The sequence below is a fragment of the Delphinapterus leucas genome, chromosome 10 (assembly GCF_059928025.1).
Source record: "Delphinapterus leucas isolate spDelLeu-1000000601 "Yukka" chromosome 10, BTC_Dleu_Yukka2, whole genome shotgun sequence".
NCBI classification, from domain to species: Eukaryota; Metazoa; Chordata; class Mammalia; order Artiodactyla; family Monodontidae; genus Delphinapterus; species Delphinapterus leucas.
The window spans coordinates 53,129,313-53,156,520 of NC_143138.1; the positions used below are offsets into that span (position 1 = coordinate 53,129,313).

Sequence of the window (27,208 nt, forward strand, 5' to 3'; positions counted from 1 at the left end):
ATATATATATATATATATAAAGCATATATATTTGCATATATATATATATGAAACATAAGCAGATTTACTATTTATCTGTGGTATTATTATTATTATTAATTTGGCTGCACCGAACAGATTGTGGGATCTCAGTACCCAGACGAGAGATCGAACCCAGGCCACTGAATCATAACCACTAGACCACCAGGGAACTTCCCTATTTATCTGTGGTATTAAAATATATCATGGGGAGGTGACTAGGAAAAAAAAATCCAAAAAGCCTCCTTGGGAGGGGTGATAATGGAAAAAAAAAGGTTGATAAACACCACTCTAGCTCAATTTTTCAGTTCTTATTTATGCAAATTCCTCAGGAAAAATGACATTTGTGGCTCTTGTAAGCTGAACCAAAGAGCCAAGCAACTGTGGACACATAGAAGGAAATGGCTGGGAGCTGGCAGAAGCTGGCAGGATGCCATATAGAAAAGACTCAGGACTGATGTCAGCTCCTTGGCTATGATGGGTACATGAACCTGAAGAAGCTCTCAGCCAGGAGCACTGTCAGGGGAAGCTCTGCTGTTTCTCGGTGGAAGGGGCTTGGGGGAGGGCTCTTCCTGTTGGGAAAAGGGCTTAGAGCTTTGTTGTCATGTCACTTTACACCAGGCTGAGGATGTTTATTGAATGTGGTTGACTAGGGCCTCCACGTCACTGCCAGACATTTGGATACACTTTTCTCTCCTCCTGACTATCCTTATTCTTAAATAAATCTGGCCTCTCACTCCAACCTCCTCAGATCCCACTGTTTAGAGAACACTGAATATCTTGATTGCTGGCCACTGTACATCCATGATGGGGAAATAACAAACAGCCCACTGATCCAGAGTATAAAGATCACTTCTACAGCACATAGCCAGCTAAAATGAAAAAATTTAAAAATCCAACAAATAAATTTTAAAACATTTAAAAGTTTCTCTCTTGAAAAACTTAACTTCCCTCATCTTGCAGAGAGCAAACCTTCCTAGCTTTCAGTTTGGGGAAATGAGTGACTAAGAGTTTAACCCGAACCCAAGCTAAGAGTCACTCATTTTCTGCATCTTACTTCTATCAAAAAACCCCACTTGAACTCAGCATAGATGGATGAGGAACAGAGCTGGTGCTCACAGGAAGCCACGAGCCCTTCAAAGGCTCCTGCCGTTCTTAGTGCTGTGCTTCTTGAGCAAGCCAGGCACTGCCTCGCAGACCTGCCTTGGAGCCACTTTCAGAAACGCAAGGTAAGGGGCCGGCGTGGCGGGGGGGTAGGGGGGTGCGGGTGAGGGGACGCGTTCCCAGGGTCTCAGGCCCTGCATTGCTTTGTCCACAGGTGTGTGGACTTTGGAAGCGCTGAAAGCTACCCAGCCACACAGCTAACCCTATCACTCAGGCATCCTGGTCATCCTGCTGGTCGTTCTGTTGGCACCTGTCCTGCAGCTCACACACAACCTACCCTCCCAGCCCTCATCTGACTGGCTCTCACATACATACAGGGCTCTCCTCCTGCACACATGTGGCCTAAGCCACAGGCTCAGAACACACAGCTAATTTTCATTCAACATATACACTTTTCCGCTTCTGGCTTCTATCGACTCCCAGGTCAAGAAACACCTGCCAAATAAGGCCTGCAGAATAATTCCAGACATTCACCAGCTGTGTTGACTTTCGTTTCTTCTCCTGATAATTTCCTAACACCTCAGTCTCTCTTATTCCTTTCATTTTCACTGGTAAAATTATGGAGGGAGGCTAGAATTGTTATTCATTTAACTAGAATTGATAATCATTTAACACAGTTTTTTTTTTTTTTGAGACCCTGAGATGCCCCAGGTCTTCAGCATCTGTTTGCAGGAATAAACCAAAACCTCTCTCTTGAGAAACACGTAGCTTGGGTGTTTGGGTGTGTGGAGGTCAGGGTGGGAGATGGGGAATAGATGTGAATTATTGAACAATGTGAAAGGGTTTTGATAAGGAATATCAGAGTGCCACTAAGAAGGATGCAAGAGGAGGTGGCCTTGAGTTGGAAAGCCTCCTGCATTGCTCCGATTCACATGTGGATGTGTGAATAACTTTAAGAAGGTTTTAACCTCTTCATCTGCCAATTTAGATAAGAAATGAGGGTGGTTGGCGAGGTAGAGATTTTATTTCTGGCTATGATGTGCCTTTTCTAGATCCGTCCTGCTAATTCCCACTCTGATAGGATTCAGTGTGTAAGATTGATTTTTTTTTTTTTTTTTTTTTTTTTGCGGTACGCGGGCCTCTCACTGTTGTGGCCTCTCCCGTTGCGGGGCACAGGCTCCGGACACGCAGGCTCAGCGGCCATGGCTCACGGGCCCAGCCGCTCCGCGGCATGTGGGATCCTCCCGGACCAGGGCACGAACCCGCGTCCCTTGCATCGGCAGGCGGACTCTCAACCACTGCGCCACCAGGGAAGCCCAAGATTGATTTTTTACATGTGGTTTCGATGAAAAGGCCAAAAATTTCCCTCAATTTACCCAACTGAATACCGCAACCTTCTACAGGGCCTGGAAAACACATTTGCTGCATTAGTGTCAGGTCGGCCCAGGAGTGGCCAGCCACCCAGCCTGGGAGGCTAGGTGTGTTCCAACTAAGAAGGTGCTCCAGAGGAAACATGGGGCTTGGGTGTGACGTGCTAGGGCCCACCCCCACCAGCTCTCAGGAGCTGACTGTTAAATCTTCAGGAATTTTTGAGGCGGTTGGTGGTTTGAACTTGGCCATGGTGGGAGCATTTACACCAAGGAAACCAGCAAGAGCCATAAATCAGAGCCCCCCCACTCCCCCGCACCTCTTTGCCCTCCCAGACCTGGTTCACCAGCACAGCACTGGGACTTGGGGCCCGAGGAACAAGTTCTCTGCATGGCTGTGTGGCCTTCAGGAGGCATTTAACTTCTCTGAGTCTTTCACGAGTCATCTACACCATGGCTCAGTATGCTTATTTGGCTTAGAGTACCAGGTTTTTGTTGGAGGGGGTGTGGGAACAGGAGCACAGGACTGGGATTGAATGTACGATATGAGTGAACATGCTCTGAAATCCTATGAAGTACGAAGCACACAGGAGGAATTAGAATTTTTTTTTTTTTTTTTTTGCGGTACACGGGCCTCTCACTGCTGTGGCCTCTCCCCTTGGGGAGCACAGGCTCTGGACGCGCAGGCTCAGCGGCCATGGTGCACGGGCCCAGCCGCTCTGCGGCACGTGGGATCTTCCCGGACTGGGGCACGAACCCATGTCCCCTGTATCGGCAGGTGGACTCTCAACCACTGCGCCACCAGGGAAGCCCCTAGAATTTTTTTAAAAAAATATTTTCTTGGTCCTTGCCCCCTTTTCTTTTATTCTTTTTTTAAAAAAATATTTATTTATTTATTTGGCTGCATTGGGTCTTAGTTGTGGCACGCAGGAGCTTCGTTGTGGCATGTGGGCAATCTAGTTGTGGCACACAGGCTCAGTTGCCCAGCGGCATATGGGATCTCAGTTCCCTGACCAGGGATCGAACCCGCATCCCCTGCATTGGAAGGTGGATTCTTAACCACTGGACCACCAGGGAAGTCCCAGAATTTTTTTTTTTTAATAGATTTATTTATTAATTTATTTATTTTTGGCTGCGTTGGGTCTTCGTTGCTGCCCGCAGGCTTCCTCTAGTTGCAGCCAGCGGGGGCTGCTCTTCATTGCGGTGCGCGGGCTTCTCATTGCGGTGGCCTCTCTTGTTGTGGAGCACGGGCTGTAGGCGCGCGGGCTTCAGTAGCGGTGGCGCGTGGGCTCAGTAGTTGTGGCTCTTGGGCTCTAGAGCGCAGGCTAAGTAGTTGTGGCACACGGGCTTAGTTGCTCCGCGGCATGTGGGATCTTCCTGGACCAGGGCTCGTACCCGTGCCCCCTTTATTGGCAGGCGGATTCTTAACCACTGTGCCACCAGGGAAGCCCCCAGAATTTTTATATAAAGGCAAGAGGCCAACCTGGTTCCCTTCTAGCCTGATGATTTACCTAAGTCATCACTGAATTTTTGGTGTTACAGTCTGAAGGGGAAACATGCATAGATTTTAAAATCTTTTTTAAATTTTTTGTTTTTGGCTTTCATGTCAGAAAGGCCCTGGATAAAGTTCTGTTGGGCACGTCAGCTAGTCTTGTCATTCTTTTTTTTTTTTTTTAACATCTTTATTGGGGTATAATTGCTTTACAATGGTGTGTTAGTTTCTCCTTTATAGTCTCGTCATTCTTGCGAGTGATTTCAGTAATGCCAGACTAACTTTCAGAAATATATTTTTGAAAAACACCTCATCATTGGGACTTCCCTGGCAGTCCAGTGGTTAAGACTTTGCCTTCTGGTGCAGGGGATGCAGGTTCGATCTCTGGTCGGGGAGCTAATATCCTACATGCCTCACGGCCAAAAAACATAAAACAGAAGCAATATTGTAACAAAATTCAATAAAGACTTTAAAAATGGTCCCTGTATTGAAAAAAAAACTTCAAAAAAAAAAAAAAAAAGAAAAACCTCTTGTTGATAAAGAGGTTTTACTACCCCCGCTTACAAACAGGAGAACCAGAGCTCCCAGCAGAGGGGTAGAAAAAGTGGCAGAGCTGTAATTTGGAATCTGCCTCCAAAGGGCAGGATTATTTCACTTCGGCTGCACTGCCCTTCAGTTCAAGGACCTGAGCCCTTCAATGTGGGAAGGTTGGGAAGAGTGTATGGTGATCTGGGCAAAATACGAAGCAGTTGTGCTCTGTACGCAGCACCGTTCTGATTTGCTTTTCTTCTGATAGAAATCTTATTGGCCCTTCCACTCATTAGGTTCTTCTGGTTGGGCTCAGACCTGCCGTGAGAAGCCTGTAAATCTGAAAATGAACCCCACGGGCAGAGCAGACACCACCCTGGATGAAAGCATCTATAACAATTATTATCTTTATGAAAGCATCCCCAAACCTTGCACCAAGGAAGGTATCAAGGCATTTGGGGAGCTTTTCCTGCCCCCCCTCTACTCCTTGGTCTTTCTGTTTGGTCTGCTTGGAAATTCTGTGGTGGTTCTGGTCCTGTTCAAGTACAAGCGGCTCAAGTCCATGACCGACGTGTACCTGCTCAACCTTGCCATCTCGGACCTGCTCTTTGTGCTCTCGCTCCCTTTCTGGGGCTACTATGCCGCAGACCAGTGGGTGTTCGGGCTCGGCCTCTGCAAGCTAGTTTACTGGATGTACCTGGTGGGCTTCTACAGCGGCATATTCTTCATCACACTCATGAGCATCGACAGGTACCTGGCCATTGTGCACGCGGTCTTCTCCCTGAGAGCGAGGACCTTGACTTACGGGGTCATCACCAGCGTGGCCACGTGGGCAGTGGCTGTGCTCGCCTCCCTCCCAGGCCTTGTGTTCAGCACGTGTTATACTGAGCACAACCACACCTACTGCAAAACCAAGTATTCTTTCAACTCCACGAGGTGGAAGGTTCTGAGCTCCCTGGAGATCAACGTTCTAGGGCTGGTGATCCCCTTGGGGATCATGCTGTTCTGCTACTCCATGATCATTAGGACCTTGCAGCACTGCAAAAATGAGAAGAAGAACAAGGCAGTGAAGATGATCTTTGCCGTGGTGGTCCTCTTCCTGGGGTTCTGGACCCCTTACAACGTGGTGCTCTTCCTGGACACCCTGGTGGAGCTGGAGGTCCTTCAAGACTGCACCTTTGAGAGGCACCTGGACTATGCCATTCAGGCCACAGAGACCCTGGCTTTTGTTCACTGCTGCCTTAATCCGGTCATCTACTTTTTCCTGGGGCAGAAATTTCGCAAGTACATCGTACAGCTCTTCAAAACCTGCCGGGGCACTTCGGTGCTCTGCCAGTACTGTAGGTTCCTCCCGATTTACCCCGACACCCCCAGCTCATCTTACACACAGTCCACGGTGGACCACGATCTCCGTGATGCTCTGTAAAAGATGAAAATGCAAAAAGCAGAGTTAATAAGCTTCTCAAATTAAGAGCTTATTTAAAATTGTATTGTAGTAAGAGTTTCCTGAACAAGTACCGGGAAGAATTATATCCACTGCAAAAAGTAGGGCTTCTCACCCTGCAGTCAGCTTTTCTTCCTGCCAAGTACAAGTTCAGTGTGACCAGAGTTCACCCGGACCAAGGTGTCCTTCCTCGCACCAGGCTTTCCTGCAGGGATGAGTAAACCTGAGGAGGATTCTGAGCAGTGTTTCAATGAGGAATTGGATGATTTTGGAAAGGGAAGACCAGTCCCTTCTAACCTGAACTCATGGGATTCTCTAGAGGGGACTGTAGAGAATTGACTGGGGGAGTAAATCTCTACTTCTTGATGTGAAAATGAGCCCTTTAATTAACTTCTAGCTTTTTGTGAAACAATATAGAAAACTTCGGCATGCTGTCTCAGTGTTTTCCTAAGAATATATCTGAAGCATGGTATACTCCATGTAGCCAGGTGTCTGCAGAAACCAATAGTGAAGTAATGAACTTAGATCTTGATTCTTTTATTGTGAAGGATTATTTGTTAATGGAAGCCAAGCTTTCAATGCTGATTACAATCATAAGGAGAAAAAGGCATTAGCGTGGTCTGATTTCCAAACATGAAATACAAGGCATTAACAAATCTAAACATACTTGTGGAACTCCAAACACAGCTTCATATGCTTGTGGACATGTTTTGTTTTAATTATAACAGATGAATATTCAAATTAAAAAAATAATACATAGGCCCAGACACATTTATTTGGGGTCTTTTACTCATTTACAAACATTTCCTTCAAAACCAAAAATGATGAGGACTAATCAAGTATGACAGTTTTTCCTTAATCATTTTGAAGTGCCTGCCGTCAAGTGAGGCAAGAATAATCCACTAAAAGTTATCGCTGATGTGGCATAAAAATGACTTTCCAAGGTGTCATCCTCTCTTTTAAAATATTGGCCCTGCTTTTTAACTTTTGGATGACTCAAAAGTTCTTACAGGTCATTTTAATTATGTAATTAATCATTTTACACCATTAAGATAAATCTCTGTTCGTACAGCCTTAATCAGAATTAAGTAAAGACTTTAAGAAAGTCTAGGGATACCTGTACTATCTCCAGAAACAAAACCTATTTTACAGACTATTACCTGAGTTAACCAGTTTAAAATGTTTCTGTAAATTTACACATTATTGCATGCTTTACATTTATAAAGAATGCATTTCCAGAAAATTTATTTTCAGAAGTGATTTTAACAGGGTAAGTTGATGTTGCCTTTGTAGAAATACAATAAAATACAATAAAATAAACCTGTGTATGGTTTCTCCTTGGTATGTGTGTGTTTGGTCTCCAGATGGGGATGAGAATCTGAGCCACTAATATTCCAATTGTCTCGATTAATCATCTTTGCTACATGTCATAGATGAGATGGATGTCCCCGAGAGGAAGAATTAAAGGGTTCACTGTTAAGATCACCACTTGGGATGGGGAAAGGAGTCGCTACATGTTGTCACAACAACGCTTGGAGGTTAGAATGGATAAGGAGTGGGGGTGGGCCGGGTTCCTAGGCAGTGTTTCCTTAGGAAACCTCCGCACCATATGGCAGGGTCTGCAAATCCTACCTCTGTGTTTCCTTGTGAGTCTGACCACATTACTTTCCTCTCTTAGCCTCAGTTTCCTCGCATCTGTAAAGCAGAATACAGTTCAGAGTGATTGAAAAAAAGAAATAAGATGATTACTGAAAGCATCTATGTTCCTTAGTCATAGATAAAGTGTGGTTTTGAACTTCCCAGCCAGTGACTGCCTCCCCTTTCCTGAGGGAGCTTGTAATTTCATTCATTTAATCACAAGGAGACAGAAATTTAAGGACACCGAGGGAGTTCCCTGGCAGTCCAGTGGTTAAGACTCTGAGCTTCCACTGCAGGGGGCACGGGTTCTATCCCTGGTTGGGGAACTAAGATCCCACATGGCACACAGCATGGCCAAAACAAAAAAAAAAACCCAAAACCCCAGTAAGGACACCAAAAGACAAAGACTGGCCAAAGGGGTTTTACTGTCCCTTCCTTGTCCATAGCATACAATGCTAAGCAAGGCTGTGGTGCACACCACACAGCTACCACCCCTCCACCTGAGGGTAGGGTCACTTATCACCCCCAGTCAGTCAGGGCCTCCCTTGTTCCAAAGTTGGGGGGTGTCCCCTCAGGATGGGAATTTAAAACCTCTGGTGATACCCAAACATAATCCTCTCAGAACACTGAAAAGAAAGTTCCTTCTTCCCCTTCAGTAACAGAAACATAGAAAGCAAGCCAGCTTGATTTCGACACAAAGGTTTTTTTTTGAGGGCATCAGGACCAATGATCACCAGCTGTCCAAGTACCAAAAAATTATGCCTCCAAAATCTCTTGATGTCGATTCCGCACAAAGAACAAGCAAGCTGCCCTACGTGTGCCACTCACAACAGAAGCCCTTTTTTTTTTTTTTTTTTTTTTTTGCGGTACGCGGGCCTCTCACTGTTGTGGCCTCTCCCGTTGCGGAGCACAGGCTGCGGACACGCAGGCTCAGCGGCCATGGCTCACGGGTCCAGCCGCTCCGCGGCATGTGGGATCTTCCCGGACCGGGGCACGAACCCGTGTCCCGTGCATTGGCAGGTGGACTCTCAACCACTGCGCCACTAGGGAAGCCCCAGAAGCCCTTTTTAAGGTGAGTTTAACAATAAGTTTTCAGACATTAGACCCATCCTTTTCTTGTTGCAATATGCCTCGCTTCTGGGGAACACAGGCTAGGTGTAATTTCTTTAAGAACAAAAGAAGCAGGTTTGCTTTGGAGGTGATGTAAATGTTTTGGAACTAGATAGAGGTGATGGCTGCACAGCACTGTGAATGTACTAAATGCTACTGAATTGCACATTTTTAAATGATTCGTTTTATAGTATGTGAATTTTACCTCAACAACAGCAACAACAAAAAGAATAACAAGAAATAGCCCTGTCAGGATCTGTCCCGTAGTTGGTACTCAAATTCTATTAAATAGATGTGTTACCTGCTTCCCATGAGAAGGAAGAATACAGGGTGATGGCAAAAGGTCTTCAGATCTTTAGGTAGGTTCTTCCCAAGAAACTCTCATAACACTTTGGGACATTTGATGCAATTAATTCCTATTTGTTGAGAGTCTGTTTTGTGCCAAACCGGATGCTAGGTAATGGATAGAATATAGGATAAAGGAGTGAGCTCTGTATGTATGGAATTTATAATCTGAGAAGGGAAAACACAAGCACAAGATCGACTATAGTGCAAGCAGGACAGATAGGATAACAAAGTCACAAACAAAATGCTTCAGGACCCCAGATCGATTCAATGTCAAATTTTATAATACAAGTAGCTTTTGAAGTCGGCTTTATAAGAAGAGCATGATTTGGATGAATGGAAGGGAGGAAGGACATTCTAAGCTGATGAAATCACACATGAAAAGGCAGGTGTGGTGTCAAGAGCACACTGTGTGGTCAGGTAGTGGCGAGGAGGTTTTTGTAGTTAAAGTGAACGTTGCAGGTGGGGGAGAGGAGCAAAGTAGGAAAAGATGAGACAAAAGAAAAATTATAGACCTAAGAGGCAGCAGTTTTGAGCTCCTGAGCCAGTGGCCATCCTGCATTAGGCTGGAGGAGACTGTTAGTGGGTGCTGTGGGATGCCGTCCACACACCCCATGCAGGACGGAGGGCCACTCACTGCACCGTCTACCAGGAGGCCGGACATCTGGGGCTCTCAGCTGGTCTCATTTCAGGACTGTCCTTCCTGGGCCAGCTCATATCCAGCGCCTGGATACTGAGGAGAAAGAAACACTTGCCCCCTTGCTTTAATTTGGGACAACGCTGATAGGCCATTACAACTGCAGAGCTCCCCATAAGATTAGCTGGGGCCTCTGCTGCAGCTACATTGTGGACCAACTTTTCCTACTGCCCACTCCTGCTTCCTTCATGCCCTTACAGGTGTTGTTCCCAAGAGGACTCCCCATTAAATCTCCTGTATGCTAATCTCAGGGTTTCAGAGTCTGTTTCCAGGAACTCAGGTCTAAAATGGGGACTTCTGGATCAGCACCTAATATAAATGGAAATTGACCCCATTTCCACTGTGGGAAAATGAGAAAGCACTGAGTTTGCATCAGGGCTGTCCATTCATTGCCTTCCGGCCCCCATTTGACTCTTGGTTCATGCAATTCCATTAGTCAATCTCACCTTTGCTGCCATAATTTGCCTGCCTCAAGCCCTGAGGCATTGTCCCTACACTCTGTTTCTATTATAGTCATAGGCCAACTCTACCCTTGGCCGTGTTGCGGCCACCTGACGTCCTGTGTTCTGTACCGGTCAGTGGCTTCCTGGGCTCAAAGGAACCAGACACAAGCTCCACCCATTTCTGTGATCACAATACTTTACTCCTGAATGGCCATCATCAAAAAGTCTACAAATAATAAATGCTGGAGGGAATTCCCTGGAGGTCCAGTGGTTAGGACTCCGTGCTTTCACTGCCAAGGGCCTGGGTTCAATCCCTGGTCAAGGAACTAAGATCCCACAAGCCATGTGGCCCAGCCAACAGCAACAACAACAACAAATCAAAAAAAAAAAAATGCTAGGGAGGTCGTGGAGAAAAGGGAACCCTCCTACACTGTTGGTGGGAATGTAAATTGGTGCAGCCACTATGGAAAATAGTATGGAGGTTCTTTGAAAAACTAACAATAGAGCTACCATATGATCCAGCAATCCCACTCCTGAGCATATATCTGGAGAAAACTCTAACTCAAAAAGACACATGCAGCCCAATGTTCACAGCAGCACTATTTACAATAGCCAAGACATGGAAGCAACCTAAATGTCCATCAACAGATGAATGGATAAAGAAGATGTGGTACATATGTACAATGGAATATTACTCAGCCACCAAAAAAAAAAAAAGAAAGAAAGAATGCCATCGGCAGCAACATGGATGGACCTAGAGATTATCTTATTAAGTGAAGTAGGTCAGACAGAGAAAGACAAATATCATATGATGTCACTTACACGTGGAATCTAAAAAAAATGATACAAATGAACTTATTTATAGAACAGAAATAGACTCACAGACATAGAAGACAAACTTACGTTTACCAAAGAGGAAGGGTGGAAGGGATAAATTAGGAGCTTGGGATCAAAATATACACACTACTAGATATAAAATAGATAACCAACAAGGACCTACTCTGTAGCACAGGGAACTATGTTCAACACCTTGTAATAACCTATAATGGAAAAGAATCAGAACAAGAATAGATACATATATGTATAACTGAATCACTTTGCTGTACACCAGAAACCAGGACAACATTGTAAACCAACTAATTTCAATAAAAATAAAAATAAAATACTTCACTCCTTAAAAGCTTATAATGGCTCCAAATTCCCCTTTCAGTATACCAGAACTCCACCAACTGTTTTCACATATTGAAACTCATTTCAGCCTCTTCTTAAAGTAGATAAGGTTGGTTTTATTATCCCCAAGCAACTGAGTTCAGCGGAAACAATATTCTAATAATGAATTAGACAAACCCTACCAACAATAATTATCACCTCACTGCTTAGTAAAATGCCTAGCGCAAGCAGTTGTTCAATTATTTTTTCATGAATGAGTGAATTTCCTTATCTCTTAATTAAGTACTCTATGCTGGCAATTCAAGTTTCTATTTCACTACACAAGGTTCACCAGCCCTCTCTCCAAAATCCCCATTATGTTTCTAATAAAACTTTGTGTGACAGAGCTCAAAGGTTGATTGAATTGCCTCCTAGTTCCAGAAATTGTGGTCCTTGGGTCAAAAATGACTTCATTAAGACTTCTGGTATGAACAGAGCTGCAGAAGTCTGCATTTTCATCTTCTCTGGGAAATTGTAAAATAACAGCAAGAAGAAAGAATGAAAAAACCCACGAACTCCATTTTCAATCAAACTTGGAGAGAGAGATACTTTTCAGACTCCAAAATATATGAAAGGTCTGCTAAAAGCAGCCGACGTCAGGCGCAAATTGTGGGGAAAGGTGAAGAGAAGGGTGGGGAGAGGGTGCAGCAGTGACGGACCTCACAAAGCACTGAAAGAATCCACTTCCCAAAGGGAGGGGCACACCTCCAGGAGAAAGGCTTCAGTCAGAAGCCCTCCGAGTCCCAGTTCGGTTCAGAAGAGCAGATGAGGCAGATTTGTTAAATTTCAGATTTGCAGGAGGCAATCTCTCTCTGAGGCAGCAGAAGAGAGTCATTGGGTTGTGAAAACAGCTTGCCTCCTGGAAAATTACCGACACCCTGCCCCAAACACACACACAGACACACACAAATACAAACATAATCATATTTAACAATTCAAAGATAGGGCTTTCCTGGTGGCGCAGTGGTTAAGAATCCGCCGGCCAATGAAGGGGACACGGGTTCGAGCCCTGGTCCGGGAAGATCCCACATGCCGCGGAGTAACTCAGCCCGTGCGCCACAACTACTGAGCCTGTACTCAAGAGCCCGCAAGCCACAAATACTGAGCCCACGTGCCACAACTACTGAAGCCTGCGCTCTGCAACAAGAGAAGCCACAACAATGAGAAGCTCAACCCAAAACAGCTCAAAATAAAAACAAAAAATAAACTAATCAATTGAAAAAAAAACAATTCAAAGATAGACACTAAGAAAAATAATATTGACTATAACCAGGATAGGAATACGACAGAAGTATAGGAATATAATATTTTATTATCATGATCAAATATATTTATCTCAGTTCAAAATGCTTAACAGGGCACTCCTGAGGCATTTTGGCTAAAAGCAAAAGACGACAAGAATGCCTGCTATCATCACTGCTACACGCCATCGTGCTGGAGATGCTAGCTCCTTGCTGTAAGCGGAATAAACTAGAGCTATAAAAACTGGAAAAGAGGGACATTCTACAAAGTATCTGACCAGTACCTCTCAAAACTATGAACATCAGCAAAAACAAGGAAAGTCTGAGAAACTGTCCCAGGAGGAGCCTGAGGAGACATGACAATTAAATGTAGTTAGTTGTGGAACAGAAAAGGACATTAGCTAAAAACTAAGGTCATCTGAATAAAATGTGGACATTAGTTGATAATAATGCATCAATATTGGTTCATCAAGTATAACAAATGCATCATGCTAAGGTAAGATATTAGTAATAGGGGAAATGGAATATATAGGAACTCTCTGTACTTTCTTCATAATTTTATTTTTTTTCCTCTTCCAGTTTTATTGACGTATAATTGGCATATAGCACTGTATAAGTTTAAGGTGTACAGCATAATGATTTGACTTACATACATCATGAAATGATCATCACGTAAGTTTAGTGAACATCCATCATCTCATATAGATATGAAATAAAAGAAAAAGAAAAAATGTCACCAAAGATATTACATAATTATTGGATATATTTCCCACCCTGTACATTTCATACCTGTTACTTATTTATTTTGTAACTAGAAAGATGTACCTCTTAAACTCCCTCACCTATGTTACTCATCCGCCACCCCCTCCCTTCTGATACCCACCTGTTTGCTCTCTGTATCTATGACTGTTTCTGTTTTTTTTTTAACGTTTGTTCATTTATTTTGTTTTTTAGATTCCACATGTAAGTGATAACATACAGTATTTGTCCTTCTATGTCTGACTTATTTCACTTAGCATAATGCCTTCTAGGTTCATCCATGTTGTCACAAATGACAAGATTTCATTCTTTTTTGTGGCTGAGTAATATCACATTATATATATATATAATACATATATACCACGTCTTCTAAAAAAGAATGTTTATATATATATAACTGAATCACTTTGCTGTACACCTGAAACTAACAATATCAACTATACTTCAATTAAAAAAATAAAGATGGCATCTTAAATCAAAGGAGGGACACAATGAATTGTTTATTTAAGGAGTAGACCAAAATGGACCATCATCTGGGAAAAAAATGAAGCTTGATTCATACCTCACACCATACATGGTTAAATTACAAATAGATAAAATATTTAAATGTAAAAGTTGGAGCAATCAAAGTTCTAAATGGAAACATGGGAGAATTTCTTCAGAATTTTGGCACAGGCAAGAACATTCTCAAAATTCAGAAGCCATAAAAGAAATGAGTAATAAATTCATCTAGGTGAATACAAAAATATGCATGACGAAACATCACCAAAAGAAAAATCAGAAGACAAATGACAAACTGGAGAAAATATGTATACATGACTGAACTTTTTTTCTGATGATTAAATGGCACATGGATGTTTATTACATTATTCTCAGTACTCTTCTGTATGGTTAAAACATTTAATAATAAAAATTAATTAATGTATATCCATATTATGGAATATGCCATTAAAAAGAATCATGTCCAGCTATAAACTTACTACCATGCAGAAATGTTCATTATGTATATTAAGTGCTTCTATTTTTTTTTTTGTTTTTGGCTGCATGGCTTGCGGGATCGAACCTGGGCCCCGGCAGTGACAGCTTTGAGTCCTAACCACTAACTACTGGACCGCCAGGGAATTCCCTTAAGTGCATTTTAAAAACCTGGAAGGATAAACCTCAAACTTCAACCCCAAACTACTAGTCATTTAAAATGTTTCCAGGTTTATTGAGATATTATTGATGTTAGCCATTTTTATAGAGGGAAGAATTATGCTTTATAATTTCAGGGCTTCTTTATTTCTTTAAACAAACACGCATTATTTTCATATTCTGCCAAAACAATCAATATCCTCCATTTTAGAAAAATAAAAAGAGGGAGACCTTGTGATTAAGGAAAACTGACTAATGAACCGCAGAGAGAGAATCTAAAAAGCAGGGCTCGCAAGTGAGGTGAGCAGGTGATTGCTCATCCTGATATACCTGCCTATGGAGATGCGTGGTGCTTTGAAGAAGATGCTGTCAGTCCTGGGATGGGAAGCAGAGTTTGCGGTATGAGATGGTTACAAGATAGCATGTGGGAGCCTGCAGAATGTTTGCATTCTTTTGATCACACAGGAGATAAGCCAAGCCTATAACTGGAGCCCTGCCAGGCAGGAAAAAGATCTGCACCAAGACTGGACTGTACAACCACCTCTCCATGGTTGCCTTGGTTAGAGGGATTCCTCCTAATTGTAATGACATCGCTACAAAAACATCACATGCAAATAAAGTGAATGGCGGTTCAAGCAGCAGGTTTTGTGGTCTAGCTGGGCTTCTCTTGGGGGAATGACTAAGGAGGAGTTTGAGAGGGTTTGTACAGTCGACAAAGAGTGAGCTTATGAGGGAATGGATTTAAGTTGAAAATAGAAGAACTGTCCTTTGGAAACTTCTCTTTTTTTAAAAAGTTTATTTATTTATTTATTTGTTTTTGGCTGTGTTGGGTCTTTATTGTTGCATGCAGGCTTCCTCTAGTTGAGGCGAGCAGGGGCTACTCTTTGCTGCGGTGTGTGGGCTTCTCATTGCGGTGGCTTCTCTTGTTGTGGAGCATGGGCTCTAGGCACGTGGGCTTCAGCAGTTGTGGCTCATGGGCTCTAGAGCTCAGACTCAATAGTTGTGGCACATGGGCTCAGTTGCTCCGCGGCATGTTGGATCTTTCTGGACCAGGGCTCGAACACGTGTCCCCTGCATTGGCAGGCGGATTCTTAACCATTGCGCCACCAGGGAAGTCCCCCCTTGGGAACTTCTTGAGGGTTGCAGATGTGTTGAGTCTATCACTGAGAAGACTTCCAATTAAGGTGCAACAAGAAGCCACAGTTTGGGGGCCTTTCTGTTTTCCAAAACTCACTGAGATGATACATAACATGTAACAAGAAAAATTTAAAAGATGGTTGGATACAGGGCTTCCCTGGTGGTGCAGTGGTTGACAGTCCGCCTGCCGATGCAGGGGACACGGGTTCGTGCCCCGGTCCGGGAAGATCCCACATGCCGCGGAGCAGCTGGGCCCGTGAGCCATGGCCTCTGAGCCTGCGCGTCCGGAGCCTGTGCTCCACAATGGGAGAGGCCACAACAGTGAGAGGCCCGCGTACCGCCAAAAAAACAAACCAAAAAACCCAAACCTATTCTTTGTAAAAAAAAAAAAAAAAAGATGTTGGATACAAAAGCCACTTTGGAAAATAGCTTGACAATTCTTTCTTAAGTTGAACGTATACGTACCCTGTGATCCAGGAATTCTAGTCCGAGGTATTTACTCAATAGAAATGAAGACCTCAGTCCTTAAAAGACTTGTTCAAGAATGTTCACCACATCATACTTGATGGTGAAAGACTGAATGCTTTCCCCTTAAGATCAGGAACAAGACAAGGATGTCTGCTCTTGCCATTTCTATCACAGTGGAGGTTCTGGTCAGGAAAAAATTAAAAAGGCAAGAAAAAGAAATAAAATGCATCCAGATTCAGATTGGAAAGGAACAAGTAAAACTACATCTCTCTGCAGACAATACGATCTTTTATGTGGAAAATTCTAAGGAATCCATAAGGAACACTCTTAGAGCTAATAAATGACTTCAGCAGATTACAGGATACAAGATCAATATAAAGAAATCAGTTATATTTCTATTCAAATTTAATCTCATCCAGAAAGCCTCACGGACACACCCAGAATAATGTTTAACCAAATGTCTGTGGCTTAGCCAAGTTGACACATAAAATTAACCATTACAAGTTGGCTGCCTTGGCTTGATTTCACAGGGGCTCTGGAGCATGAATTGTTTCACAGAAGTAAGCCCATTTTGAGGCAAAGAGTATGGCCTTTTGTATTCTCATGTTAGTGAGGCATCTTCCTAATTAAGCCAGGAGTAGTTCTCTGGGGTAAAGAACAACCAGGGCTTCCCTGGTGGCGCAGTGGTTGAGGGTCCGCCTGCCGATGCAGGGGACGCAGGTTCATGCCCCGGTCCAGGAGGATCCCACATGCCGCGGAGCGGCTGGGCCTGTAAGCCGTGGCCGCTGAGCCTGCGCGTCTGGAGCCTGTGCTCAGCAACGGGAGAGGCCACAACAGTGAGAGGCCCGCATACTGCAAAAAAAAAACCAAAAACAAACAAACAAACACAAAGAACAACCAACGCTCACAGCACGTAAAGGAGGGGTGCAGCAGTGGGCAAAGGCTTCTGGGTAGGGTACCAACAGCCTCCAATACAGAGGCAACCTCAAAATTCCTATATAGGGATGGAGGAGCAGAGAGAGAGAGAGAGAAACAAATCTTTATAAACAAGCTAATAGGAAATCTCCCATTCAAAATGAGCCTGCAATCCAACACTCCTTAGTCCAAGAAAGAAATATAATTCTACAACAATGAACAAGATCAACAATCCAAACGAGCTCACTTGAGATGAACTCAATATAATGAAGTAGCGGAGGAAATACTTCTAAATAAATATGCTGATCCATTCTGAGGAAGTAATAACACCTACTAACAAAGAACAAACGATTCTAAAACATTTACCGGCACCAGATAGGGCTGATCCTACCCAAAGGTGTTAGGAGAGATGTATGTGGGTGTCAACAGTAAACTTCCACCTAGAACTGAACTTAACTTCTGTTTTGAGACCCCAGTTCCTCCAAAAGGCGGAGACTTAATCTTAGTCAATTCAGCATTTAACCCACCCCCCTTCCTTCAGTGGCATTCGGTGTCAACAATTTTGGGAAAGGGACTCTGGTCTTTGTCATCTGTTGCTGTCAGCACCTGCTGAAATGCACCTCATCCTGTCTGGGCCTCAACCATCAACCCATGCACTGACCTCCCGAGTTGATCCACTGATCCTTTGGCATTCCTCTTGCAACACTGGAAATGCTCCATTTTCTCCTTTATTCCTCTGTGGCCTCAGAAGACTTAGCAGGGCTTTCTGGAGGCTTTGCTACTTCATGCTGCTCTGGCTGGCATGAGACCATCCTTCTGCTCTCCACTCCATGTCTTGCTCATAGGAACCCTTGAAGGGGCCTTGGTCCACGTGCAGACACCCATGCCATGCTGCCTCCACACTTGAGCCATGATGGGGAGCTCAGGGATCTTGCTTCCTCCCCGCAAAGCCCCATTTGCTCAGATCCCAAAACTTTGGTGGGGCTTCTCTTGTGGTTTCCAACTCCAAGGGCTTGGCCATGGGAGGTGGCCATGCCAGAACCCTTCCCAGGGATGCTCCCTGGCATCTGACTTGGCTTTCCTTTTGACTCCTCTCTCTTAGTGCATGGAAGCCTTCTCAGGGGCCCTTCCTAAGAAACTGGGCCTGAAGGAGAAAGGTGAGAATGTGTCATTTCAGGAATACAGATGGGACATGTTTAATTTTTAAGTTATTAGAAACTCAGAGGTGGGAGTGGACAGAGAAGAGAAGCGAAGATAAACAAGGATGGCCAAGGAATATGGAGCATGGTAGAATGTCTTGTAAAAACTGGAGTGTCTGATATTCAGTACTATCAAGCTTATGCTGTTGCTCTGTAGACTGTCGCTCACCCACATCTCTTAAAACTTCTGTAAAGTTCTAAAGATGAAAGGCCCAATGTGGGTGAGGTTTTGGTGAAACTCAAGGGACTCAGTTCCACATTTGAGTCAAGATACTGCAAAAGACTGTGTGGGATGATGAGCTCGTTCATGAATTGAACTAGTTCAGTGGAAGCACAATGTGTAGCCAGAGGAAACCATGAGAAAGGAAGCTCTCCTGGGGTTCACAGAAATCTTGGGAAGGTATTAAAGACAAATCTCATCTAAATTTTTTAAAGAGAAGGACACCTCAGCTAGCATCTGTGTTAGACACGGCCAAAGGAACACTGAAAACACATGGACCCACTCCCAGTCTGTGAATGTAGACACAGAAGTATTTTTTCATCCAGGAAGCACTGATTGAGGGCTAGATGTGCTGTACTGGGTACCAAGGATACAAGAATGAAAATCACATGGTACTTGTCATGAAGGCTCTCGGGTCAGCAGTAAACAAATAACAATATTATGAGCTAGGTCCCACAGAAGGAGATGTAACCTGGGCAAGGATTAACAGTCCCTCCACTAATAATTATCAGGGCAACCTAGCTCTTCCATTTCCTCGTCTGCCCCCAAGGCTCACAGAATGTTTGCCAACCTGGTCCTAATCCGCAAGTCTGAATTTCTGACACAGTGCCCAGGATATTTACTTATGTGTCCTTTGCCTAATTAAACGATGGAAATTCCTCTTCTTTTGTGATGGTTATTATCATTGGCTATTGCTTCATGAGCATAAGACTACTCTGCAGAAGCTCCATGATAACCACATATTGCAGTTAAGGTGATGGGAGAGTACAGTATTAACAGCAAGTGTCAACAAAACAGGAAATCGCCCATTATCTCAAAAACCTTTGGGTGAGATAATTGCCTTAATGTCCATAGTTAGCACGAAAGACAAAAGGCTCTTTTTGGAGGTGGGCATTTGTCCCAAAGAGACAGATGAGATTCTTAGCACATTTAGTGTGAAGACAGAGAGATTTTACGAGACATGATGGAGATGGAGGAATTGTGTGGGACATGTTCTCTTCAAGTGTGAGTCGAAAAGAAAAATTCTCCCCTACCATTTTCCATAATAACAGCAATCAAGAAAAGAAAGAAAGAAAACAAATTATCTAAGTTTCAAGAGTTGAGGAGGAAAATAAGTTCTTGTATTGCAGACTCCTGCAACAGAAGAATTCACTGGACTATGAAACAAGAGCTTTAACCAAAATTTTTAGAAACTGAGACCCGACTGAAATAAAAAGGTGTTTATTTGGGGGTTGTTAGGACTGTAGTCTGGGAGACACAGACTCAAGAAGCACCTGAATTTGTTCTGCTGGACTACAAAATGGGGGAGGCTGATAAAGGCAAAACCCACAAGGTTACTGTCAGTTACGAGAGTTGTTTATCGAGAATTAGAATTGGAGCTAGTGAGAAGTAAGGGTGCTTGTTAAGTAAGATTGGTTGGGGTCTGAATATTTCTGGAATTCTCCATTGTCTGTCTAGACGTTGGATCTTTGTAGTTGCTGCTTCCCCCTTGAAGTACCTTCTGTTCTCTTCATTTCTATTCCTTTCTCCTTCTCTTATTCTCCACATGGCTCCACTCCAGGAGGCTTACCCTGACCAATCCCAGCTCCACAACAGGTCCAGGACTAGATCCGGAATGTTCACAGCACGCTGGTCTTGTCCTTCGAATTGTCTTCCCCACAAACACTGCATCGTCCATTCACACATCTGTGTGCTCCTTGAGGGGCAAGAAATACGTCCTACTCAGTAGCATGGGGTTCAGAGTAAGAACTGAATGAACATTTATTGTATAAATGAAAACACTCCACTCATAGTTAAAGGTGAAGAGCACACCCACCCTAAAAGGGACACGACCTGAACCCCCGGGGAGTCCTCACTGACACTTCTTGGGACACTTCATGACTTCAAAGGCCATGAAAAAGAGGACAGGTGATCCAGAACGGCCCAATTACCTAGATAAAAATCCTATTGCTTAGTAAAAATTAAAGCCAAAGTGAAGTAAATTGGACAGAGTGCACATCTTGCTCAGGAATCTAAATCCAAAGATAACAAAGAAGGAAACCAGACTTCAAGTGCAGTATACACTCCCATCACCTCACCCTGCCATATACTCTTGCCGGTGGAGGGTCACACAGTGGATTTCTAGTCTATGTTCAGAGTCACAATTCCCCTTTCGTTAATACCTGGTGGGACCCCTAAAGGCCAGTAATCTGCAAAAGAATCCAACTCATTAACACAGGCTAAACATACCCTCTCTGGAGCAAGCACAGTGCTCTGCCAACGGGACTTCGGACCAAGGGTGAAGGGATTCAATTCATGCTCACCGGCTTCTCAGACTTTAGTGGGATGGACGTAAATCCACAAAAAGGACGCTCTAGAATTCCCTCCTGGAACACGCCCTCTCGGAACCTGGCTACGGAAGGCATAGAGAAGGCCATGGATGGAAGCTTTGGTTGACAATCCTAGCTGAGCTCAGCCTTCAGACATCCCAGCCCAAATGCCGTCTGGAGTGAAGGAACCTCCAGACGATTCCAGGACCCAGCAGAGGTCGCAGCTGCCATGGAAGAGACAAGCCATCCTGTCGTGCCTGTCCCAATTCCTGATCCATGGAATCATGTACATCACAAAATAGTTTTTTAAGCCACTTATGCAAATGTATTGAAGCAGTTTGATGTGTAGCAACAGACCACGACCAGCGTGGCATGCAGTGATGGGAAATGCCCTTTGGATTAGGAATTCAAGGTGTTGGCACCAGAAAGTTGCTCAAGTTTTGAGAACAGGTGAACAGAGGCCTTAAGGAAGTGGAGGACCCTGAGGTCTACACTGAGGTTTCTGAAGTCCATGCTGGATTTCAAGTGTTTTCTGTAGGCACAGGCTGCTCCCAGCAAGGCCAGGCTAGTGCTGGAGGGTCCTGATGGATGAAGCACCTTCACCCTTTCTGTGGAGCCTCCCCCCTCTTTTCTGGTCTGGGTCCATGTTTGATACTAGACTGTCTCCTTGGCTTTGCGTCCTTCAGCCAAGCACGGCGCCCGGTCAGAAGAGCCAAGCTGTTGAACTGAACACAAGGAGCTCCAGGGAAAGGATGGTGTCTCCTGGTGGCTTTTCTTCCCTGCCCATCCCTCAGGTTTCCAGATGATCGGTTACCTGCTTCTGTGGAGGAATGTGATGGGAAAGAATGCAATTAGCCTTCAGGAAGCCCCTGCTCCATGGCAAGTGCCCTATGAGGCGCTTTTATGATTATTGCCTTTGATGTAAAAACTCCACAAGTGGGGACCCCACATAGGAGGTGAGGAAATGGGGGCTTAATAAGCGAATCACTTCCTTGAGACCATGTCGATGGTGAGTGATGGCGCGGGCGCACGCACCTGCGTTTCTGCCCCCAGCCTGTCCTGTTTCACTGGGGCGGGGGTGGGATGGGACAGTGCTGCCGGCCTGAGGGCTCAGAGGCCTGGGCTTCTGGGGGGTTCCTCACATGTGGAAAACCCCTGGGGGTACAGAGCAGCTGTCTGCTGAGGAATCAGTTGAGAATCTTCCCTGGGCTTTTATAGACAACAGAGGGCTGCAGGGTGTCTAGTTAGCAAACCTCAGGACCCGAAGGCTGAAGGGCAGGGGACAACCTGGGAGGTTCCCTCCTGGGAACGTGCTCAGTCAGACCAAGAGCAGAGGCTGGGCTTAACCCAGAACTGCCTCAGCCTGTATCCGGACACCGACTGGACTTTCCTCACAGCCCACGAGCTACTAGGCCACCCGAGCCGTCTCTTCTGCCACAGACCAGACAGACTCCCTCAGAGCACTGACTGAAAAAGTGATTTCAGGAAATGACTTTTTTTTTTTTTTATGCTCATAAGGCAAGAAACAAAGACCACACAAGATCATTTCCTATGTGTGTCATCTGAGAGAAGACCTATCGCTTGTTGGGGAAACAATGAAAAAAACCCAAACCCGGATGAACACGAAAAAATTTCATTCTGAATAAACTGGATTTGCTGAGAAATAACAATGGACTGACTGAAAGACAAAAAGAGAGAGACACTGAGTAGCCTGACACAGAGCAGGATAAAGAGACAGAGGGCACAAACTCCAGTGCCACAGGGCTCCACCCAGGGGGACTCTGTCCCTTCTTCATCCCTTCCTTGCCTCAGACAAGATCTTCTGAAATTGTTTAGCAGTTTCTTAAAAAGTTGGACATACATTTATCATGTGACTAAACAATTCTACCCCTAGGTGCCTACCCAAGGGAAAGGAAAACAGTTGACCACATGAAGAGTTGTGCATGGATGCTCAGGTCAGCATTATTCATAAGAGTCCCGAACTGGAAACAATCCAAATGCCCATAACCGACAAATGGATGTCCATACATGGAATGCTCCTCAGCAGAAAAAAGGAAGAAATTTCTGATCACGCTACAACATGGGCAAACCTCAAACACATTATGCTGAGGGAAAGGAGTCAGACGCGGAAGACTTCATATTGTGATCCCAGTTCCATGAAATTCTGACAAAAGGCAAAATTACAGTGATGGAAAACAGATTCGCGGTTCCCTGGAGTAGGGTGGAAATGAAGATCTTCTGCACTAGAGAACCTTCTGGGGTGAAAGAAGTGTTCTAAAACTGGATTGTGATGGTGGTTTACACCTGTATAAGTTTAGTAAAACTCATCAAACTGAGTGAATCTTATGGTATGTAAATCACACTTCAATAACTGTTCAAAACAAGAGGTTCTGCAGGTTGTGCAAATCGGGGGAACATCTAAGCCAAGGGTACCAAGGAAAAGGCCACGATGTTCACAAGGATGGCTGAAAATATGGTAACGTTCCAGGAACATCAGTGTTACGGTTGGGTTAGCTCAGGCCTGCTCAGAAAGCTTTGACATATTAAAACCAGCTTAAGATAAATTTAATATAAAAGGTTTACATAGCAGGCAATAAAGGTGCTGCCCTTATTATTTTCAGAGGTAGCACCCTTCCACAGAGTTAAGAAATCAGGAATGATGGAAGGGGCATTGTATTTTAAGAACAACATTATAGAAGATGAAATGTATGCCCCTGAGAGGCAGTACAGAGAGTTGGATAGGTTTGGGTAGAGTCCAGGGTGGTACCATTTGTGTGTATTAAGATTCTGTTTTCCAGAACATGATATCCTGGACAAGGGTGAGAACCCTAAAAGATTCCCTCACATGAACCAGACAAAACACTCTGGCTTTGGACAGAGATAGACCAGATTGGAATCCAACTCCAGCTCTCGCTGATGTTTAAATGTTTTCATCTGTGAAGCGGGTTTACCGCTGCCTATCGTAGGGTGCAGTTCTGAATATCGGATGAGAGAATGGAAGGGAAATGTATGCTCTGATGCGGTGGTTTCACTCCACTGCCTGAGCCTCTGGAGACTCCACGACAGGGAATCTCTGGGAAGGGGACGTGAAATGTACCAATGTACGTAAGGCTTTAAAAGGAATGGTCTCACATCTTCCCAAAACGTGTCACTAGGCACAGTTCTTGAGTATCGTTTTCTAAGTTTTCAGTAACTTAGTAGTGGAAGAAAGAGTGATGCAGTGAGGCTGCGTGTGCAGGTAGCAACCCCTTCACCCTATGGTCTGCCCAATATCCAAAGGATGCAGGACATCCAGCAGAAGATGCTATGGAAGACAGTCCTGAGTCAAGTTCTGGTCTGTCTCAACTCATACTTGCCTCTGGCAGTGGCTCAACCAGAGTTTCCAAACTCCCTGTTGAATCCCAGACAGTCATCACTGATGTCTAGGAGACAGAGAAAAACACACTCCCGTAAAAGGTGTTGTAGATTAGCATCAGAAATTTTTCCTTTCTTCCTCCCTTAAAAAAATGTACATCTTCTCTGTACAGGATTTAAAATACAGGTAAGCAAAAAAGAAAAGGTAAACAATCTCTCAAACACCCACCACCCAGATATGCTCATACTGACAATTCTGTTTATGTTGCTGTGGTCCTTTCCTGTGGGAACATGAGCATGTGTCGATATATGACGAATGCAATGTGTGTCTAGACACCAGAGCCGGACAACCGGGGTTCAAACCGTATCTCTACCACTTGTAGACGTGTGACCTGGTAAATCGGGGAAGAGGACAATACGTTCCTCTGAGTCCTTGTGGGGGAGGAGTGGATTAAATATACAGTATGCTCAGAACTGGGCGTAGTGGAGGACAGTGCCCAAAGTCTGAGAGCAGGATGCCCCGGGCAGGACATGCATCTCACACAACGCCTGGTCTCTGCATGTCCACGTGTGTTCACGTGTCTACTGACGCTGAACAGGCCTGGGCTGAATGTGTGCATACATGCAGCTCTTATGTCTAAACACACAAAATGGGATCCAACTTAAGGCAACCTGCTTTTTTTAACATCACTTACCATGATCTGCATCACCATTTTAGTGGCTCTGGGGTCTCCTACTGTACAGATGCACCATCCTATCTACGCTCTCCAACTGTCAATCCTTTGCATAATTATTTGGAGTTGTGTTTAAAGGCTCACCTAGTAGATATCACAGAGATTTAAAAGGAAGTCAAATAAAGATCAGAAAAGCAATAGTCCACTAGATCAAAACAAGACTCTTTTCTACTCCTTTGAACCAACCTCAAGTTAGTGAAGTGGCTTATTCAGCCCACTCAAGTCTAGTTATGATTTAAGTCAGAACCTATAATTTAATACCTGCTCAACGTTAAAAACAGTAAGATCATTTGAATACAAATTTTATTTAATAAAAAGACTACATGATTTGTACAAAATAAAAATCGGGAACACCTCGAACGCTTGCATTCCAACTCTGCAAATGCCTCTGTGTGTTGCTGGGCTACCACCCTCACCCTACGTCCACGCAGCCAGACGGGGGTGCGTCAGGCACCGCCAGGCTGTAGGGAAACCTCAGGTGAGAACACACCTAATCTATTTTCCAGTCAAACTCTCCAGTGAATGCTGACCTTCCAAGGGGCATGTGAGGTATGAGCAAGGCTAGAATTCCAAAGGGTCGCAGTCCTCGTCATCACACATGGTATAGGGTCGCAGTCCTCGTCATCACACATGGTAAAGGGTCGCAGTCCTCGTCATCACACATGGTAAAGGGTCGCAGTCCTCGTCATCACACATGGTAAAGGGTCGCAGTCCTCGTCATCACACATGGTAAAGGGTCGCAGTCCTCGTCATCACACATGGTAAAGGGTCGCAGTCCTCGTCATCACACATGGTAAAGGGTCGCAGTCCTCGTCATCACACATGATAAAGCGTCGCAGTCCTCGTCATCACACATGGTCCAGCCATGAGTCTTAGTGTTGGTCTGTAGGGACACGGCTGTGGGTCTTGGCTGCACCGAGCACCGGCCTGTCCACGAACTCCACAGTGCACAGTTCTGGGCCACCGTCCCCACAGGGCGCACGCTCTAGCTCCAGCACGATGACGGTGTTTGGGGCCGAGGTCACCAGGATGTGCTGCGGCACGAACAAGGTCATCTGGGGGCCCCGTGCTGGCCAGTAGCGGCCAAGATTAAAGCCATTAATCCACACCTGACCCTGGAGAGAGAGAAAACCATCAACCCAGCTGCACTGACCACTCTGGGGAGTGCGAGAGCCTTGGTGCAAGGGGGCCGGGGCGGGGAGGCGGGCAGTGTCCCCAGAAAGGAACTCTCCCGCCACAGGTCAGGCCCAGAGCCAGGCCAGGCCAGCGTGGGGTCCAGCATCCTGCCGAGATGTCCAGCCAAATCGGGCAGGGGCTGGGTGGGAGAAGCCACAAAAGCTGCCCCTGGTACCCACCCTGCTTCAGGAAGAGATGTGTCTGGTCCCTTTGACTGGCTTCAGCACCACACATATCAGCACTGGATGACACTGTGGCAGATGCACCAAGTTACTGGATTCCGTCCTGGGTCCAGGGCGGGGTGGGGGTCAGGTGCCTCTAGGCACACACCAGCCTCTGCCTGGCGCCTCTGTAGGCAGCTGCCTCCCTGCCTCCTCAAGGAGACGAGCTTTCTCTCTTTATTCTCCCCTCCTCCAGGCAGGTGGTGACCTCGCTGCCTCTGTGCACGAGATAAGCACGGGGCCTGCAGCCTGGGACACACAGGTCCTCTAGAAGGATGTGAAGGTTGCGGAGGGAGAGACGGGGGCCGCCCAGGCGGGTGTCTGTGTTCCTGCTGTGTTTTGGCAGTTTTCACACCAGCATCAGAGTGAGAGTGGGGACTTGCTTCAAGGAGCAGAGGGGATCCTACATGCTGCAAAGACGACTTCCGTGAGTAGGAGAAGCTGCTTCCACCACAAAACTGAGAGGGAGGAGAAAGTCCTCAGGAATAGGGACCAGGTGCAGGTGTGTCTGCACAGCCTCTAGGCAGGAGCTAGGATTTGCTCACAGGTGGGACTTAGCAGTTGGATGAATAGATGGAACCTTCTGTTACACAGAAAGAGAGCAAAGGAGGGGAGATCTCACACACACGACAGAGCAAGTGGGGAGAGAGAGAATACGTGGGAGAGGATGAGGGAAGGAAGGAAGAAGGAAGGGAGGGAGGGAGAAGTATAAAAATCGCTCCCACGGTGGCCCACATGTATTGGGGGACACCCTGGAGGCCCAGTCCTGGCTGCCACCTGCAGCCCTGACCCAGCTGCAGAGCTACTCAGTTCTCACCTGGTTAACCCCAGGTGTCCCCTCAATGTCAGCTTCCTACCTGGGTTCAAACCTTACTCCTGCCACTTACTGGCTGTGTGACATTGGGCGGGTCCCCACTCTGGTACTCGGGGACAGTGAGGGTGGGAG

General features: G+C 45.2%; 2 protein-coding genes and 1 non-coding gene across 4 annotated transcripts in view; 1 reads left to right on the forward strand and 2 right to left on the reverse strand.

Moving 5' to 3' along the window:
- Positions 1-3,211: 3,211 nt before the first annotated feature.
- The window catches only part of GLB1 (galactosidase beta 1), a 115,983-nt gene continuing 91,986 nt past the window's right edge, over positions 3,212-27,208 (reverse strand). Inside the window, exon 16 of one of the 2 annotated variants that reach the window (XM_089918980.1) lies at positions 3,212-5,929. In XM_089918980.1, the coding sequence (XP_089775106.1) occupies positions 5,885-5,929 (45 nt within the window). In that variant the 3' untranslated portion in view covers positions 3,212-5,884. Of the gene's footprint in view, positions 5,930-25,150; positions 25,981-27,208 lie in introns of those variants that run through there. The other variant, XM_030764115.2, reaches the window with a different exon arrangement.
- Positions 4,044-7,256, forward strand: CCR4 (C-C motif chemokine receptor 4). Its single transcript, XM_022553902.3, has one exon. The coding sequence runs from the start codon at positions 4,856-4,858 to the stop codon at positions 5,933-5,935; it is 1,080 nt and encodes a 359-aa protein (XP_022409610.1). The 5' UTR covers positions 4,044-4,855; the 3' UTR covers positions 5,936-7,256.
- LOC115804038 (U11 spliceosomal RNA) lies at positions 8,302-8,435 on the reverse strand. Its single transcript, XR_004024845.1, has one exon. It is a non-coding gene; the product is annotated as a U11 spliceosomal RNA (small nuclear RNA).

Coding starts and splice junctions, on each gene's coding strand:
- CCR4 (XM_022553902.3), top strand. CDS start 4,856: ATGAACCCCACGGGCAGAGCAGACACCACCCTGGATGAAAGCATCTAT.